The 17,744-nt window shown below is 47.7% G+C and overlaps 1 protein-coding gene across 2 annotated transcripts in view; it reads right to left on the reverse strand.

The window, feature by feature from the left end:
• LOC101797327 (vascular endothelial growth factor receptor kdr-like) overlaps positions 1-17,744 on the reverse strand; it is a 131,562-nt gene that overhangs the window by 54,027 nt on the left and 59,791 nt on the right. For both annotated transcript variants that reach the window (XM_027465515.3, XM_027465514.3), the window contains exons 8-11: positions 17,029-17,146; positions 14,882-15,057; positions 3,541-3,691; positions 838-943 (exon numbers count right to left, since the gene is read on the reverse strand). In XM_027465515.3, coding sequence (XP_027321316.3) covers positions 838-943; positions 3,541-3,691; positions 14,882-15,057; positions 17,029-17,146 — 551 coding nt within the window. The remainder of the gene's footprint in view (positions 1-837; positions 944-3,540; positions 3,692-14,881; positions 15,058-17,028; positions 17,147-17,744) is intronic.

Below are 17,744 nucleotides of genomic sequence, written 5' to 3' on the forward strand. Positions count from 1 at the left end.
GGGTACAGCAGCTCTTTGAGCAGGACCATGGCACCTTCTGCAAGGCATAGCCAAAGTCTGTGAATCTAGAGCAGGAAAGCTTGTGGCACTTTCTCAAGGGTTAGCATGGACGGTTAGTAAACGGTATCACTCAGCATCACCCCGTGTCACCGCAGGTCCCCGAGGCATTTAACAGATAATTCATGGCTGGGATCTTTGCAGTTCGTGCAGGAAGCATGCTCCGGCACGATCTGTTTGGAAGGAGAAGCAGGCAGGGAGGTGGAGAAGGAAGGAGGCCTTGCTGCCCTCCTCAGCTCGGTAACATGGTTGGGGACCTAAATGGGAAAGGAACCATCCACACCTCCAGCTGGAACAGGCTGCGGGCATTCAGACACTCTGAACATCAGCCCAGCTATCTCTGGCCGTGGTAGGCCTCTTAAATTACCCAGTTGTTTAAGTCCTGCTACTGGGAGAGCAGGCAAGGTTGGGTAGTACAGCGTGCTAAGAGCAGAGCATCTTAATGAACCTGATGCCCTTATCAGCTGGGTGCGCTTCACAGGACCCCTCTTGCACTGAAGCCGTCTTACACTTCCTCAAGGCTGAGGGAGACAGAGAGGTTTTTGACCCAGAACTCTTTGGAGAGTTTTAAACAGGGTAAGTGACATCATTGCCAGAATCCCAGCATTTATAAACAGCAGAGATCTGAAAATGATCCCAGGGCCGTGGAATTTCAAGCATGCTAACAGCCAGCAGCAGCTTGGGAACCGTGGGGAGAGCGCTGTGTGAGCGCAGCATCCCCTCCGTAAAGCCCACTGCTGGGCCGTGACATCAGTGCTCAGCTCTCCGTCAGGCACATACCTTCCTTTTATCCCCGTGCTTCATGGTCATATTTTCAATGCTCTTGATCTTGTTGCCTACGATCATGTTCTCCTGAACCAGAATTTTTTGCCCATCAGGGTTGCACCTGGAGGTGGAAAAGCAGAGGTGATGTTCAAGAACCCAGCTCACTGCAGATAACCCAAGGAGGCACGATTAAAATGAGAGAATGTCATTCTTAAGTGACAGTCTTAGGTCTTAAAAACTTCTAAAAGCTCTTCCTGATTGAGATCATTACCTCTTTCTAAAAGCGCTGTATTCCTTCATCACAGCATTTTAAAGGTATTTGGGAGCCACCTCCACAAAGGTGGCCAAAGATCAATGCACGAGCAGCCAGGAAAACCCCCCAGGCATTCTGAAGACTGAGAAAAAAGAAAGTACTGGACACTTAATACCACGCTTATTTAATCTGGCTAATAAGGGCGATACTGCAGCTCAATGCAGCTATGGCTCTTTAAGTGCTCGTTTGAGCACTTGCAGTGCATTTCAAGCTTCAGAATGGCAGGCATTCAGCACAGTGTGTGGGGATGTCACTGAGCATGGCTGGCTGGCTGCTGAGCCTTCTGACATGAAATGCAGGCTGTCATGCTGCAAGGTGTATCTGCACCACCCAAGGTAAAGGGCTTTTCTGTGTTCTTTAACACCAAGTCTTTAAATAACTCAGCACATCCACAAGCCTTCGCTACCTTAGGAGCACAAAGTCTTCGGCAGGCTGGAGCCCCAGGGATGCTGGCTGAGGGCACTGCCAGCTGTGCCACTCCAGGAAATTTCTTATTTTCAAATTTCCAGTCCAGGGTAGGCATTGGGAACTGGGACCCTGTGAGAACAAGCTGGTGAAGTCAATTCAGTTCCACAACCAGCTGCAGTTGGATGTTGTGCAAGGCATCGCGATGCACGGCAGAAAAAAAAGCGTCCTTATCACCTCCACGGCCAGTCCCAGCAGCCTCGGAGCCCACAGCAGCAAATTAGGATTGTAGGAGGGAAAATGCACATAGATTTCTGTAGGTGATGTGCAAGGGCTGCTACTGCAGAAAACGAGTCTGTAACCCAGCCGGGCCTCAGCCAAATACACACAAGACACAGGATTCACACCCTGGGCTAAGGGAGGGCTCCCAGCTCCCCGAACAGCCTCCTTCGAAGATGCCCTGGGTGACTTCCTGCAGGGCACAGTGCCGGCTGGAGGGTGAAGGGAAAAAACTCAGCGGAAGCAAATCACATCCCAGCTCTAAGGAACAATGATCGGGGCTGGGGATTCAAAGTGCACCACTGAGGAGGGGGGAGAGAAAGAGAGCGAGAGAGGAAGTGAGACAACAGGAGGAAATGGGGGCTGTGTCATTTCCCACAGGAATCCTCCTACAGCTTCTGCTGGAAAAAGATAAGGCTGCCCCGGGGGCCAGAAGAGGTAGACGCCACTCTGCAATTGTATTTAAATTGATAAGATCAGAGAGTCAGAGAGCTGGAACAAGGGTTATACGAGGTCTTCTGCTACCAGGTCCCTGGTTTGAAACTGGCGTAATTCAGTGTTCACGAGCGCTTTTCTCTCCCTGGACGGAAAGGTCTGGAAAAGATTTCATGTCATCTCTGTGGCTTTCGTATGACTGCACGATGTTTCCTATGGTATTTCCTCCCTGCTCTGGTCAAACACCTCCGAAGAAGCAGCTTGGGCTTGTGTGCCTTGATGCCAACCACCCTACCTAAGCCTGCAAATTTCTGCCTTGTGATTCCCAAAGGTGCAATGTAACTCCTGGCCAAGTGCTGGACAAGGTAACAGGCTGCTTCCCCTGTGGAAGTAGATCGGGTCGGGTCCCTTCTTTGACCCAACCTGAGACATCACCTAACCTTTTTGCAGCCACTGCTGTAGGGAGCCTGGGAGAGGAGCTTCTCTTTGTGGCTTTTCCCTGTCTGATGACAGGGCAATGCTTACACCTGGCTCCCCTGCAGCCCCTGCTGCTCCCCGCTTAGAGCTGAGCTCACCTCTCCCCGCAGGCCACCCTGCTTACACAGCAAGAGGAAAGAAAGCGTCTGCTTGTATGAGGTGAATCTCAAAAGGCTTCTTTTATTTTAACTTGCCTCCTTCCTTCCTGACAGTTTTGACCCAGTCACTTCCTTCTGTTTCTTGACACCTGAGGCCACCTCCGGACCCCCAGCACAGGGCCCTCAGTACGGCGTGAAGGCCTGGTACCTCCAGCACCTTGGGCAGTGCAGGTGCTTCCACAGGAGACAGCGATCAGTGTGCGCTCTGAAGCAGCAAAAAGTCCACATGGCAACTAAAGGAACCCAAGTCTTTGGCAGGTTTGCCCAACGATAGCTCTTAGAGGCAAAGACGTGTGTAACATCTGCACAAAGAGCCTCTGTGTGGGCTGCACCCAGGAGGTGCAAGGAAAGGTGGTGGTAAGTCAGAGGGACATTGCTCGTTGATTAAAGAACATTCAAGTCTGTTCTTAAGTCACTTTCAACTCATTTGATGATTTGGATGTTATAGAAGGTGCTTGTAACTGCAAAAAGATCATAAGCAACAGAAACCTGTGGGGCTCATAACCCTGCAATCTTTGGGCGGGGAAGCACTGCTTGCAATTTTTAATTAAAAGAAATAAGATGGACTGGAAAGAAAAGCTGACTTGAAAGCACCGGGCTGTTTGGCGTTGTGTTCACCTTTAGGTGAGAGCTCCCCGAGTGGGCACTTACAGGGTGTCTGTGGGGCTGCAGGGCTGCCACTTCCACTCGATCTTCGGGTCAGGATTCCCGCTTACGGTGCACTGGATCTTGTGTTTGCTTCTTAGTTCCACCCGCTCAATCTTATCGAAATCAGTTTCCTTTTCGTAGATCTTGGGTCTCTCTGAAGAAAAAAACAACACAACATCAACAAAATAAACCCAAAAGAGCAAATTTACATTTGTGGTTGTGGGCCTGCTTCCATCAAACGTTTTGAAACCCTTTGCTGTCACCGCTACCAGTGATGATTTAGTGAGGCTGAAGTTGTAGGGCAATTACCAGCAATTCTGAAAGCACACGCACACAGGAACACGGGCACCAGTTCGGATGGTTTAGAAAATACATCAAAACACTGCCTCGTTCATCCTAATTGCCTTCAAGTGCCATCGTGGGCCTGCTACACTTCTAGAAATGGTGTGCCATGAACAGCCATCGGCTGGGGACTGCAGGATCAGGCTGTGTGTGTGTACCATGGGCAAAATAGCATTCAACTTCTGGTGGCACCTCCTGAACGGAACTTTATCAAACAGCTGCTGCTCTGCAGCGTTGTTATCAGTGTGCATGGTTCTCTGCAGGGTCTGTGCAAAGCTGTCCTTTTGATCTGAAAACTTTGCTTTCCTTTTCTGTTTACGTGTAGCATGCACTGGGTGAGGGGGAGAAGAAGGCAGGGAAGAAGGACCAGGGAGAAACCCCTTGTAGAATAGTGCCAAGACATCCTCGCCACAGAAACAGCAAAGCCATGAAAAATGTCACCGCGTTATTCGCATCCGCAGGGACCGCAGGATCACACCCTGGGGCTGGAAATCCCACAAGAGCCAACTTATGTGTGACACTTGCAGGGCTGCTTGTGGCCAGCAGCAGGGCAATGCTTTGTCCCATCGACTTCCAGCTCCCACGGGAACATGCGAAAATGAGAAATAATGTTAAAAAATCCCCAAAGTGAACTGAACTTTTCGTAACCTCGGCGAGGGTGGGTTTGAGATTGGGGTGAAAGCACAGGCTCTTCCCTTGTGCAGACAGCTCTGCCCATCCCTGGCCATATCTCTTTGTCTGCTTCTCATAACAGGAAATCAAACAGATTTATTGGTTGGGGTCCCTGTGTGGAACACCTCTGTCTCTGCCTTACGCTGAGGGCTTTTGACAAGTTGGGAAGTGAATGCAGATTAGATTTCTATTTTTTGGGCTAACTTATTTTTTCTGCTGTCAAGGAGGCCCCAGATATATAAACAGGAGCTGCTGCCCACCTCATCAATCTTGAGCCCTTTCCCTCTTTTTTTTTTTCTTTTTTCCTATTTTTTTCCCCTCCTGGTCCGCTACTCTTGCAAGAGGACTGACCACTCTGATCCCACGTCTCGGTGGGATCCTCGCTTTCCATTTCTCATGGCTGCCAGGTCAGCCCCTGAAAGAGCTTCTGACCTCATCGGTGCCTGGAAATCCATCAGCATTTCCTTCTCCACCAGATGAAAGGAGCGTTGACTGTAGCTGGTTCAGCCATATCCTAGCTCCCATTCTATAGCAAAACATTCGCTGCTTTAAGGAACCTGCATTGGGTCTCGATTAGTATTTCACTTAGAGAATCACACCACAGAAACAACAAGGAGATGGCAGGATTGGTTTGGTGGTGCTGTTGCGTTCTGTTTTGTGGGTTTGATCCCTTTTGGTTGAATTGTTCCCCCCTCTGCCTGCAGGTGCTGTCCCACCAGGCTCCAGAAATGAACTCCTCACTCCTTCAGCCCTGCAGACAGGGCGAGGGGTTGTCTTTTTGGATGGAGAAGATACAGAAGGGAGCAGGCAGGACGGTTTTTCAGACTCTCAAAAACAAATCCTCATCTGCAAAGTGGAAGCAGGGCTTCCGGCCCCGCGTGGCGGCTGCGTTATGCAATGTATCACTGAGCAAGTGTTGGGAGATCTGGGGGTGTACGGGCAATTCACAGGACAAATTATTGGCACTAATGTTGCATTTCCATGTAACTAGCATCTCATTTCCCACCACTAAATTATTTCTGATCATAAAAATAATTTTGCAAAATTCCCCGGAGACAGAAGCACATTTTTCATGGTCTCAGACATTTTTCTTTGCAGCCTCAAATCCTTTGTTCTGCATGTTTGGACTGAGCTCAAATGTGTAATTTTCACTCAGAAAAAATGACTCAAGTTCAGTGTGAAAGGTTGCTCAAGTGTTATGCTTTCTGAGCAGAAGGAACAAAGCCTCACACACCTGGGGAGAGGGACAGTAAGCTTCTGTGTTTGTGTTTGTGTTTGTTTGAAAGAGGTTGGGGACAAAGTAAGTTTGATTATGATCTTTGAAAATTAGATTTTTCTCGGTGAAATGATGAACACGTTGAATGTCATTTAAATTATCCTTCCAAAAAAGAAATAATAATTTTAACTTGATCTAATTAAAATAAGAACACACATGAGTGACAAATGAATTCCTAATTCTGCAATTACTTTACTGCATGGCACTATTAAATATTACTTGAAACCTAGAATGAGTCAAAATGATTCATCAATTGAAATAATTAGTATTTATGAGGTTTAAGCAATTATTTTCTTAAAACTTGAGGGGCTGGCTAAAAATGCCTCCCCGTCATTTCTTTCAGAGTGCGTTACAACGCAGTGAGCGTGGGGTAATAGGTAATTACGGGCACGGCACTCAGAAATTGAAGCAATTTTGAAGTTTCTCTTTTTCCCTCTTGTTTCCCCTGCATCGACTGAAAGGGTGGTAGGTGTCATCCTGCGAGTGTCACCCTGTAAGTGTCACCCCACCTTCCGCCGTTTTGAAAGCAGCTTCTTTGTGCTTGTAAAGCTGCTGGCATTGGCCCCAGCACGCCTCGGATTTGGGGTGTAGGATGTGGTGGGGGATATTCCTCAGCCGAGAACTCTCCCACCCTATGCACAGTGGGCACAGTGGCCGTCTTGCATGCTGTGCCCCTGAAGGCAGCTGAAGGAATGATTCTCGTTCACTTGGCTCACGTCTCAGCTAGATCCTATCTGCAGCAGCTGCCTCCATCGGTGCTTGAACCCCTCGGGGCTGTTCAGTCACCTCTGCCATGCCAGCTACGGTTGGGTTTAGTGGGGCAGTAACGAGGTGGTTGGCTCAGTGGGCAACCGCAGCAGTCTCGCCTGCAGAAAGGCTCTGCATTAGCATGACGAGGAGTTTTTAACCTAAAGCCAGTGATTATCTATTCTACACCTACCGGTGTATTTCTTAGATAATTCTCTCCTTCCTCCAAGCCCTGCTTTGCTTTCTCTTTCATGTTTGCTTACTAAGCGGCGTGGTGGCTTATGCACAAACTCCGGTGTGTCTTTGCTCATGGGTAGGTGTGGGGAAAGGCTTGGGGTACAAATCCATGGGTAAGCACTGCCAGAATCCAGTGCAGCAGAGCCCTCCTTTCTCCTTGAAGCTCTGTGGCTGTGCCAACCTCAGTGCCCTCTGCTACCTTGGGCTCACCGAACGCCTCCCTGTGGAGCCTTGCCCCGACCCAGCAGTCCTTTCTGCTACACGGTGCTGAGCTGCAAGAGGAGAGCGCTAAGTACACCCCACTCCTGACCTGAAGCATCCCTCGCCATCCCACTCTCCGCTTCCCAGCCGTTCCCCAGAGATCTGCCTGCTTACTTCCAGCCTCTGCCTCCCATCCCTTGGCCGTTGCCCTCCCCACGCTGAGTTTCCTCAAGCAGAAGCCAAACAAACCTTAAAAGCTTTCTCGTCTCCAGCTGCTTTTGCAATGTGCCATGTTCAGATGGCTTTAAATGTATCGAAAGAAATGGGTTTTTGTCCTCTCTGGCTTAAAGTGTGATCGTATCCCCAGCCCTTTTTGCAGAGGTGCACTTGCTGGTGTGAGAGATGACCTGAATAACTAAAGACTTCGCTGCTACTGCACTGTGAAATGCAATCAAAAAGCAGTTCTGCTTACTGTAAGTTTCAAATTGATCAGCATTATGTAAATCTCACCTTACTTTCTTGTGTAATGGGTAGTCTGTGGCATTAGGAGCAAATTATACAGAAAAGGACTGGGACATTGCCCCCTGGCATAGCCCCTTTTGCAGGAGACCTTTTTACCTCTAAATGCATTGCAGATGTTGTTAGGGAGGTGCACACTTGGCACCCAGAGAAGCACCCAAAAGTAGAGGGCAGCACGCAGAAAGGCTTGCTGTGTTTGCAGAGAAACTTCACCTTACTTTCGGTGACCTCTGACTGAAATGCTGTTTGCACACCTTCCCCACTGCCATCCAGACTGGGTTTCAAAAACATCTTTTCACATGGAGCACTTCATTAAAATCCCATAGAGTGGTCCAGCGAGGCATTTAGTCTCAACCTTATGTACTTTGCTGGACATGGGGCTTCATTAAAACTATTCACAGAGAGGCCACTCGTTCTCAATTTACCTTTTCTGCTTCCCAAAAGCAAAAATAATTTGCACTTCAGAATCTTTCATCTGATGTTTGTACGGTACTTAATGGAAACAGAGCTCTGCAGGCTGAGCCAGGTGAATGTTTTGTACTTTAGATCTGAAACTCATTAATGCAAGTATGGACTGGTCAAGTGATATGGGGAAGAGAGGATGAAATTCACCCCCCAAGTAAAAACACTTAATCTGTGTTCAGCTCGCAAGTGATCATTGTGGTTTTTTTTTTTCTGTCTTTCTTTTTTTTTGTTGTTGTTGTTGAAAGAAAGAGAAATGATTTAAATTAAATGAGTGAAAATAGCTTTTGTTTCAGGCTGAACAGAACGCTGAATTTGACCCCAGCTGATTTTGTCTGGGGGGTTTGCTTTGCTTTGTTCTGTTTGCTTTTTGTTTTATCCTGCACAGCACTACACACCAGGCTGCTGTGGAGTGGGTGCACAGCGTTGTCCCCACGCTACCTCTGGGGAAGCAGATGCCAGGACGAATTGAGTGGCCAAAGTCTCTGCAAAGTCAGTACAGAAGCCAGGAGGCCAGGAATAGAAGTTATCAGCCCCCTGCCTGATCTTTGGTGCCCACACCCTGCTGCTCCATTGTAAGCTGCTCGCACAGGCTGGGAACGCCAGCAGGGTGGAAGCACGTGGAAGAGAAACCCTTCAGCTGGATGCTGCCTGAGCACACGTAAAGAAGAATCACAGAGTGCTTGACCTGCCTTGCTAGGAATTGGGTGGTTAAATGGCAGTGCAGTTTGGTTTGGTTTTCCTAACCTCCTACGGTCACTTATAGATGCGTCTCTCTTGAGCCTGTAGGAAGGCAGCTGGCTCTGTTTCAGCCCTGTACCATCTTTCCCAGATCTGCCATTCATCTCTGATGCAAGCTTTGGGAAAAAAAGGGGTTTTCCTCTGGTCTCTCTGCTTCTTATTTTTTGTGGCTTAAACAGAGTTCAAAAGCAAATGTGTAGTGATGAACTGCTTAATTTTCAGCAGAGCAGACTGCTTTCTAGGATTTTTGTCTGTCCCCTTTGCCTGTTTTTCACAGGAGAACACCACCAGTTAATATACCTGCAGGCTTGGCTGAGAGACTGCGTGGAAACCATGTGCTGCCACTTCCCAACTTCACCTCCCTCCGGATTGTAAGGGCTGTCAGGGAGATATCGCTGCAGCAAAGACGTGAGCTGAATGTTTCAGATTGTTCTGGCAAACTGCAGCAGGCCCCCACCTTCCTCTTCCCAAAATTGCTTTGGCTACTTCCAGCAGAATGAAAGTAGCTCATCTGACTTTTTCATTAGAGGCTCTCCTGGGAGCGCGCGGAGGCTAAGGGGAGGCCGGGCTGTGGAGCTGCAAGTGCGCAGGGACCGCGTGATGTCAGTGAGAAAATTCTTCCTAATTTGCTCAGAATTAGTGTCTGGTTGTGCTGCTGCATTTTTTCCTGCCTTCTGTGTATCTCCCAGAAAAAGTCAATCGTTTCTCCCTTGGCCATGCCTGACAAATGGGACCAGCAGGACAGACCAAGCACCACGTGCTGATGGCTTTGCACTTGCTCTTCCCACCTGAGCGTCCTCCCAACGCAACACGCTGCCTGCAGCCAGTGCTGCCCGTGCCCAGGAGGAAAGCAAAGCGCTGGGCTGGGGGAGGAACACGCTGAAATAACGGTTGGAGGGAGACGGGCTGGGTTTTATTTTGGGGTTTCTAGCTTGCTCGGCTGGCCCAGAAGATCAGAAAATCAGATTTTCTAGTTTGGCTTTTCCTGAATGGGTCCTCCTCCAAGGAGCTACTCTGGAGGTGGATATGATATGCAAAGGACAACCCGTCCTGGCAGAATATCGAAGCATGAAGGTAAGGTGAAGGCAGAGCATTTTATTTAGCCCTGCTTCTGTCTGGCTTGGTCCTTTCACCTAATCACCAGTTGGGTTATGCTGATAATCCAAAGAAATTCATGTTTCTCGCAGCACAATGATGTCCAGCCTGGAGATTTCAGTGGCCCTTTGTGCACAAAAGACCCCGTGAGTCTCCCCTCTGTCCTCAGCTGCCTTTAAATGAGATTCACCACTCCAGGAGCTTTTTTCCTCTGAACTGGCACAGCCCAGATGCATTAAACTCATCTCCCTCTGCAGACTATTTCTGGATCTGGTTAGGTGACAGGGTATTGTTCACGTGGATCACCACGGAGTTATTATGGAGATCACTGGGGACTCCTTTGATGTCAACTCATCCCTTGCATGCCGAAGTAGGTCAGGCACAGAACTCCCTTTGCCTTTGATTTTAAACCAAATATGAAGAGCTGGCCTGACTGCAGAACAGGGCAACATTTGCATCATTAAGTGCTCGGGAGCTAATTCTCCCTAGTGACGGACACCAAGGCACAGCCGTCACCTCGCTGCTGTGACGAGGAGCACGTGGCAATGCACACGTGAGTTCCCCACGCACCCTTCATAGTCCAGACCTTGCCCAGGGGAGAAGGAATTCATACGGAGCCTGCGAATTATGCTGCTCTTGGGTGAGCCTGTTACTAGCACTTGGTCCTGCGCTTCTCGTGGATACAGTGCAAGAGCTTGGGGAAGCAAGGCTCTACAAGGGAATGCAATTTCAGTTCACTGGAGCAGCAGGAACCCAAAGCAACACTTGCTGGAGGAGTCTTGAGGGAGCACAGGAGAGAAACTTAGGGACAAAGGAGAAAGGCAAAGTGGTGAAGGAGATTATTCATCCCATTTTCTACAATTAACTTGTGCTTCTTTACAACCCTCAGTGACAACGTGGTGGTCGGAGCATGCTGACTGCTCCATTAAGGGCTCAGCAAGAACCTTGGTACACGCAGATGACTTGGGCAAGGGTGAGGATGAGGAGCATCCTGCTTGCCCATAAATAGATTTGGGGATTTTTTGTTTATGTTTTGTTCTGAAACAGCTTTGTACTCCAGCCCGCAATAACTCTTTTCTCCCACGTTTCTCCCTCTTGGCCGACTCAGATGTGCAGCCACCAGCTGTTTGCTAGGATTGTTCCTTCTTCTTGCTCCCTCCCCTCCAAATTCTTCAGGACATTATTTTCTTGAAGCTTTCCTCAATAAGAATTTAACCAAACCAAACAAAAGCACAGCAACCCGCCGCTTCTTGGACAGTGTTTGATGTGTAAATATGTAAAGAAGGAGAGTTTTGAAAATGCAGTCAGCTACCTCCTGGGGGCTGGAGTCCTACAATGAGCCAACACGACTCCACAAGGGAGAGATATGCTCCTGCAAGATTAAATTCCAGCAGCAATGGGAGCACGGGTGACCAGAGGCACAGCTAAGCCACTTCTTAAAGAGGCATTTTTTGAATAGCAGCGTGATTCTCCTCCTGGCCAGGCAGCAAGTGCACATCTTCGTGCACCTCCTTCCTGCATACTGTCAACCAGGTCCTTGCCCCGGGCCAGCATTGCTATCAGCTCCTACCCAGCAGCTCGGGGAGTTTTTTGCCCTTTCTGCTTTTTCTTGCCTCCATGGAACTGCAACGATGGATACCTGTGCTCTCTGCAGATCCTCCTCAGCTTTACGGCCATATCAAACGTCGGGGGAAATAGCTCCTAACACTGTGCTCATTACTACGGGGTGAAATGCCTTGCACACGCAGTGCACGCTTTATGCCAGTACTGCTGCAGTGAAGTACATGGATGGCAACTCCAAAGAAAGCCAGCAGCAGTGTGGGTCTTGTAACAGGTCAAGAGATGCACCGTGTAGAAGCTCCTATCTTGCAGGGCTCAGCAGATCATTTCTTATCTTGTTCTCATCTTGTTTAAAGGCGTCTCTTCTGCTGCTGTTTCTCCTGAATAAAATCCACTGCCAAATTAATGTAATGCAATTTGATGAGTAAGGCTCCCATGCTCTTTCTGTGTTGTTTGTGGATGACAATCCACAGCACTATTAGCTTTAAACTTCCCCTAGCCCTAGTTTGAATTGGCAGTGACGGGTCTGTCACAGCACGCTGACTGCCAGTGACACTGCCTGCGCGGCTCAGGGACACGAACGGTGGGTTATTCTGAAGAGACTCACAGGAGAGGGGGCTGTGTGCTTGCTTATCATTTCTTCAATGCACTGACCATTTGCAGGAAAAGAAAGCATTCAAATGACATTTATCATTTCATTCAAAAGTCTGTTTAAGTGATTTTCCATCTTCTTTTCATCAGAATTCACCGTCGTTCCCAGATGCAGCTCTGAGATTTAAAAGTCTGGCCCTGGCTTTTGGGGAGTAATGCTGTCACTCGACAAGAAATGTTACCCTTCAGCAATAGGAAGCTGCTTCATGGCTGTGAACTCAGCATGAGGCTTATCAGGTGCTGGACTGCCACAGACACCACCGTTTAGACATGATGCAAACCCGATGCTCCCACCACTGTGTTGACTTGCAAACCCAAGAAGATTTGTTCATGAAGTCTGTTAATCCCTGCGTTCAAATTCCAACTTTGGTAATTGCAGACAGCCTGTGGTCTAAGCAGAGGCATTAATCACCCCTCTCAGCTCAGAGGTGGTTCTGTTTCAGTGGTGGGCAAAGTAATCACTACATAAAATATCTATAAAGCATTTTGGCCTCCTTCTGCATGTCTAAGTGTCTGCTAAAACTCCAAACCCTTTGATCTATTCAGGTGTGATACCAGGCTATCAGTCATGATGACTGGAGATGAAGTGTCAGGTTATTTCTGGAGGAGTTAAGGGAAAAATTCAAATCTGCATTCAAGTTGGAGCTTCAGGTTGTTTTTTTTGCATATAAAGCAAATGATGCTCAGATCTGAAAAAGAAGCAGTCCCTTGACTCCAACCAAAAGCACAAGAAAAAAAAAGTCTGTTTTGTGCTGTTGGATAAGCTTCAAGAACAAAATTTTCCTTTTCTGATCTCCTCCCACATGCATCTGGACAAAATGACCCTGTCCTTGGGTTGAGTGCTCCAGGTATAGCAGGCTGGGTTGTGCTGCGGACAGCCTGGCAAAGGCACGAGAGCTTTCCTAGGAGTTTCGACTCATTCCTGTTCACAGTCGAGGCAAATACCCGCCTTGTTTCCAGTCATTTGCTTAAAAACAATGGCACTCTGGCAAGTATTTTCCTTTGCACGCTCTCATTTCTGGGGTGGCCTTGTTTTGCCAGGAAAGAAGCACCTGCTGTTCATTCTTCCTGTGCTTCCCCATGCAGCCAGTGCCTTCTCCAGGCAGCAGCATTCCTGCAGCTGCTGGACTTGGCCTACTCCAGAAAGGGGGTTTTGCAATGAAATAATTACTCCTGATTGAAGTCTTTGTTGGGCTGCTCTGAAATAAAGGCTAACAATGAGCACCATGCTAGGCATGCACTGTGTGTGAGGGACGGAATACCACATGCTTGTACATACAAGAAAGATGAAAGGCTTCTGCTGTAGTTAATAGCATGGGATGGTTTAATCCTGAAATAGCATCTTGCTCACACAAACAAGGTCTGTTTGTTTTTATGTGCCTATTTCTGGAAAGGCTACACTTCAAACTAACATTCTCTTTAGCATGCAAACACTAATATTTACCTTGACAAGATAATTTATTATCATTCCTAATTTTCTCTTCCTTTGAACGTTTCCGTTCTCCAACAAGACAGCGAAACCATTGTATGGATAAACAACCCCCCGTGAACAAATCACCGCAGTTTAACACGTTCCTGCTCATCAGCTGAGCTGCAGTAGCTGCCCATAAACATGTTCATAGCTCTCTCCAGTCCCGATTCACACCCTAAAACGATGTTTAAGGTGGTGCAAGGTACTGTATCTTACTTAGCATTTTCAGTAGGCCAAGTGTGCCTAAGTAACAAGTTCTCCCTTTGTCAGGCACTATTCCTTTGTGAAAGGTGAAATGAGAAAAACACAAATACTGGGAGCTACAAAGTACAACAGTACATAAGTAATTCAAGACAGGACAATAGAGCATATTTTAAGGTGTAAAGAAAAGAAAGAGAAAATAATTCGCCATAGAAAAAAACCCACAAACCTACATCAATCACTTTATCTATCTCACTGGCTGAGCAAACTTGGGAAATACAAAAGAAAGCAGAGCTGACTTCTGCTGAACTCCTGCTTGGCCTTGTGATTCAGTCTGTTCCCAAATTCAATGCATGAAAAGAGGCAGTGGATGTGCAAAGAGACAATGTGGCTCTGTCTTCCATTATCCCAGCAAGGGAGATTAATAATTGTGATTCCAGTATCTATTCTGCCTCTCTATCCAGTAAAACAGCTTCAGTGCACACAGTTTACGTCAGTTTTGTCTGGATCCCCCTGAAAATGAACCTGTCTATCGAATGCTCCCAGCAGATAAATAACAACACGTAAAATACGGACTTTGAAAGTATTTCTGTAGCAGGATGATGGAGAGACATGAAAGACAGGGTAGCTTATCTAGTTCCTTCCGCCAGCGCGCTTGGGACTTTTCCTATCCCAACAGGATGTGCTCCTGTGCTTTGCCCAAGCTCGTTTTTAATCTCAAGGGATAGAACTTCCACCACTTCTCTTGGGAAACTGTGCCCCCAGCTCCAAGACCTCACTACTAGATGTCCTCCCAAACTCCTGTTACAAGTCTGTTCACTTTCAAGCCACCTCTGTTTCCCTCTGCAGAGGCACTGTCCCAACAAAAAAGATGCTGCAGTCTCTTTCTGAGGTGCAGTAGCTCAGTGGAAAGTGGCTTTAGATGACCTGGTTTCAGACTAACTCCTCCTATCAGCTCCCCGTTCTGTTGCTTCTATTTAGCATGGGGTGAGGTGAGATGGAGGTTCAGTGGTTCCTAAATAAGATGCTAATCTATGTGCCACGTTGTACGAGCTTCTATCTGCTAAACATGGGGATTTGTCACTCGTTCCTGCTGACTGGTAAAATAGGATTGCACAAAAAAAAGAGAAAGAATTTAACAGAAGTTATGATGAACATCAAGGCCTTACCTGTCACAACCAGCTGCATGGTGAGGTTCTTATACAGGCCGTATTTTGCATTGCTCAGGACGATGGTGTAGTTGCCGGCATGCTTTGGTCTCACGTCTCTTATGCCCAGTCTGTATTTCAGTGGCTCGGGCTCATAGCAAGTGTGGTTATCCTTGATCAGTTTGCCGTCTTTGTACCTGTTGTGAAAGTCTCAAGGCTCATCATGTGTGCACATACCCGTTAAGCCCTCAAAAAACTTAACTGGTACCGAAATTAGAGTGGTTAAACAGTCACCCTGCAGAAACAGCAAGGGAAACACAGGCCTGGAGGCGCTGCTTGACTGGCACAGCTATTGCTTTGTCCTTCCTCACTAACACTGAACAGCATCTGCAGTGCTGTGGGCTTCATCCAACAGACAGGAGAAAGAAATTTTAATGAACCTGAATTATCAGTGCTTTTGCATGCTCAGCTATAATCAGAAGTGCACATCTAGCTTCCCCCAGATTATGCTGGACTGCAAACAGCAGCGAGATGTGCAGCTCTCAGTGCAGTAAATCACGGGCTAGCCAAAATCTGTGTCATCAGTTTTAAAACAAGATGGGAATTAATCACAGTTGTTTTTGGACATGTACGTAAGATCCTTTACTGTTTCTGCAAAAGCTAACGTCCGTGTCCTGGAGAGTTTACGGTCATTAAGAAGGTCAGTGAAGAGTTTACAGTCCTGAACCTTCTCTAACTACACGTGGGATTGCTGAGCCTACGCGGCCTTCTCCTCTTCATTGCTAACCCGCCGTGCTCGTTTGGGTTATGAGTACGAAGCAGGCCAGACATTGCCACACACAGAGCTTTAGGTTTGGTGGAAGGAGAAGCTGGGGCACGTGTCCTACTGTCTTAGCATGCTGGAAACCTCCTTTGCAGTCGTTTAAACAACTGCACTGAGAGACCTCCAACATCAACAGCTGTAGCACACAGGGAAGGCAGCTCTGGTGGTCCCAGCAGCCACCAAACTGCTCCACGCTGAGCCCCGAGAACAAAGCCTTGGCACAGGACAGGGGAATGGTCCCCGCTTCCACTCCCAGGAAGGTTTCCATCTCCTAAAAACCAGCAGAAACTAAAAATATCTGCCAGGCCACTGAAGCAGCACTTGGCTGGCCAGGGAGAAGCACACCCTGAAGGTGCTAACTCACCAGGGCTGCCTTCCCTGCCAGGACACGCAAAGCCACAGCAACTGTTGTACTGTTAGAGGTGCACAAGGTGGGGTTGTAAAACACAGCACAGAACGAGTGACAGGGTTGAGGACAAGCGATTTAAGGGCAACAAGAGGAATGAATGTCTGCTGGACTTGCTGACACCTTGCCCTTGCTGTTAACCTGATCCAACACACTCCAGGTGGAGCCTTCGTGGTGCTTAGGAGGATTCATTGCGCTGTCTGAAAGGATCTGATATTGCTGGTGGTACCCAGTTGGAGTAAATTATTCAAGAGATGTAGAGAAACAATTTCTCATGTTGATAACGTGCTCTGCAGCTTTCTAGTACACACTGCCTCTTTGCAGACTACCACTAATGCTGATACACTGGCAGCCTTTCCCCACTAGCTTTCTGCTGGAATCTTCCAAACAATTCTATGTCCAGTGTAAATGAACCCCCCATTTTTCCTATAGGAACCTTTTTTTTTTGTATGACAAAGGGGGAAAGTGATAAGACAAGGGGAAATGGCCTCAGGTTGCACCAGGGGAGGTTTAGGTTGGCTATTAGGAGGAATTTCTTTACTGAAGGGGTTGTGCAGCACTGGAACAGGCTGCCCAGGGAAGTGGTTGAGTCACCATCCCTGGAGGTCTTCAAGGTACGTGTAGATGTAGAACTTAGGAGCATGGTTTAGTGACTTTAGTACCAGGCTAAAGGTTGGACTATATGATCTCAGAGGTCTTTTCCAACCTGAAAGATTCCATGAGTCTATGAAAAAGAGCATGGGAAAGAGGTCTGGCTTGCCCAGCTGCAGAGAGCACTACCAAAAGGACTCACATCATGGCTGAACTGTGAGACCACAGCTGTGAGTACTCCCAAATTGCCTGTCTTGTATTTGTTAAAAAACAGTGAAAATCTGTTCCAGACAGGAGACCAAAAGAAAGTCATGCTCTTCTGATTTTGCTCAGGGTGGTGGTACTCACCAGGTGACAGTTGGGCGAGGAAAGGCGTCCACCTTTGCAGCTAGTTTCAGTGACTTGTGTCCTGATGTGATCTCGTAGTAAGGCCCTTTCTTATGTGAAACCGTAATGAAGGGTTTGTCTTGAAAAAGAAAAAAAGAGCAAGACAAATAAGGGCAGATCTATCTACCACAGTGTAGCGCTCACATCTTTGAATAGCGCCGTGTCTACCCTGGATTTTTTGCAATTACAGATCTGCAGAAGCTGCAGACAGCCAAATGCAATGACAGCCTGTTTGAAAAAGTTCCTGGCAAAGCTCTGCCACAGCCACTGAATTCTGTCTCCAAATGAAAGAGTTTATATTTAAAGCAGAGAACTGGCATCTGCCATAGCCCTGGAGCAGTGTGTAAAAATGCCTGGGGTATTTCTCCCTGCAAATGCCAGCAGGCCAGGTTTTCCAGGGCATCCGCAACCACGCTTGGTGCCAGGCTTTTCAAAGTAGTTCAGCTCCCAGTTAAGCCATGTCCTCTGAGATCTGTCTGGAACTCTCTGATGTTATTTTGAAAACACTGTGCTGGATACTGACTCTTTTCTAGAATGATTCCAGATTATACATTACTGATGGTTATTTTACCTAGCTGCCATTCTTCCTAATGCCATTCGCCTATCGGCAGGTTTAATAACATGGCATTATCCTTTCAGCTGAACAATCTTGGTTCTGGGGTGTTCTGGTTTAGCTG

Source organism: Anas platyrhynchos, chromosome 10 (assembly GCF_047663525.1).
Source record: "Anas platyrhynchos isolate ZD024472 breed Pekin duck chromosome 10, IASCAAS_PekinDuck_T2T, whole genome shotgun sequence".
NCBI lineage: Eukaryota > Metazoa > Chordata > Aves > Anseriformes > Anatidae > Anas > Anas platyrhynchos.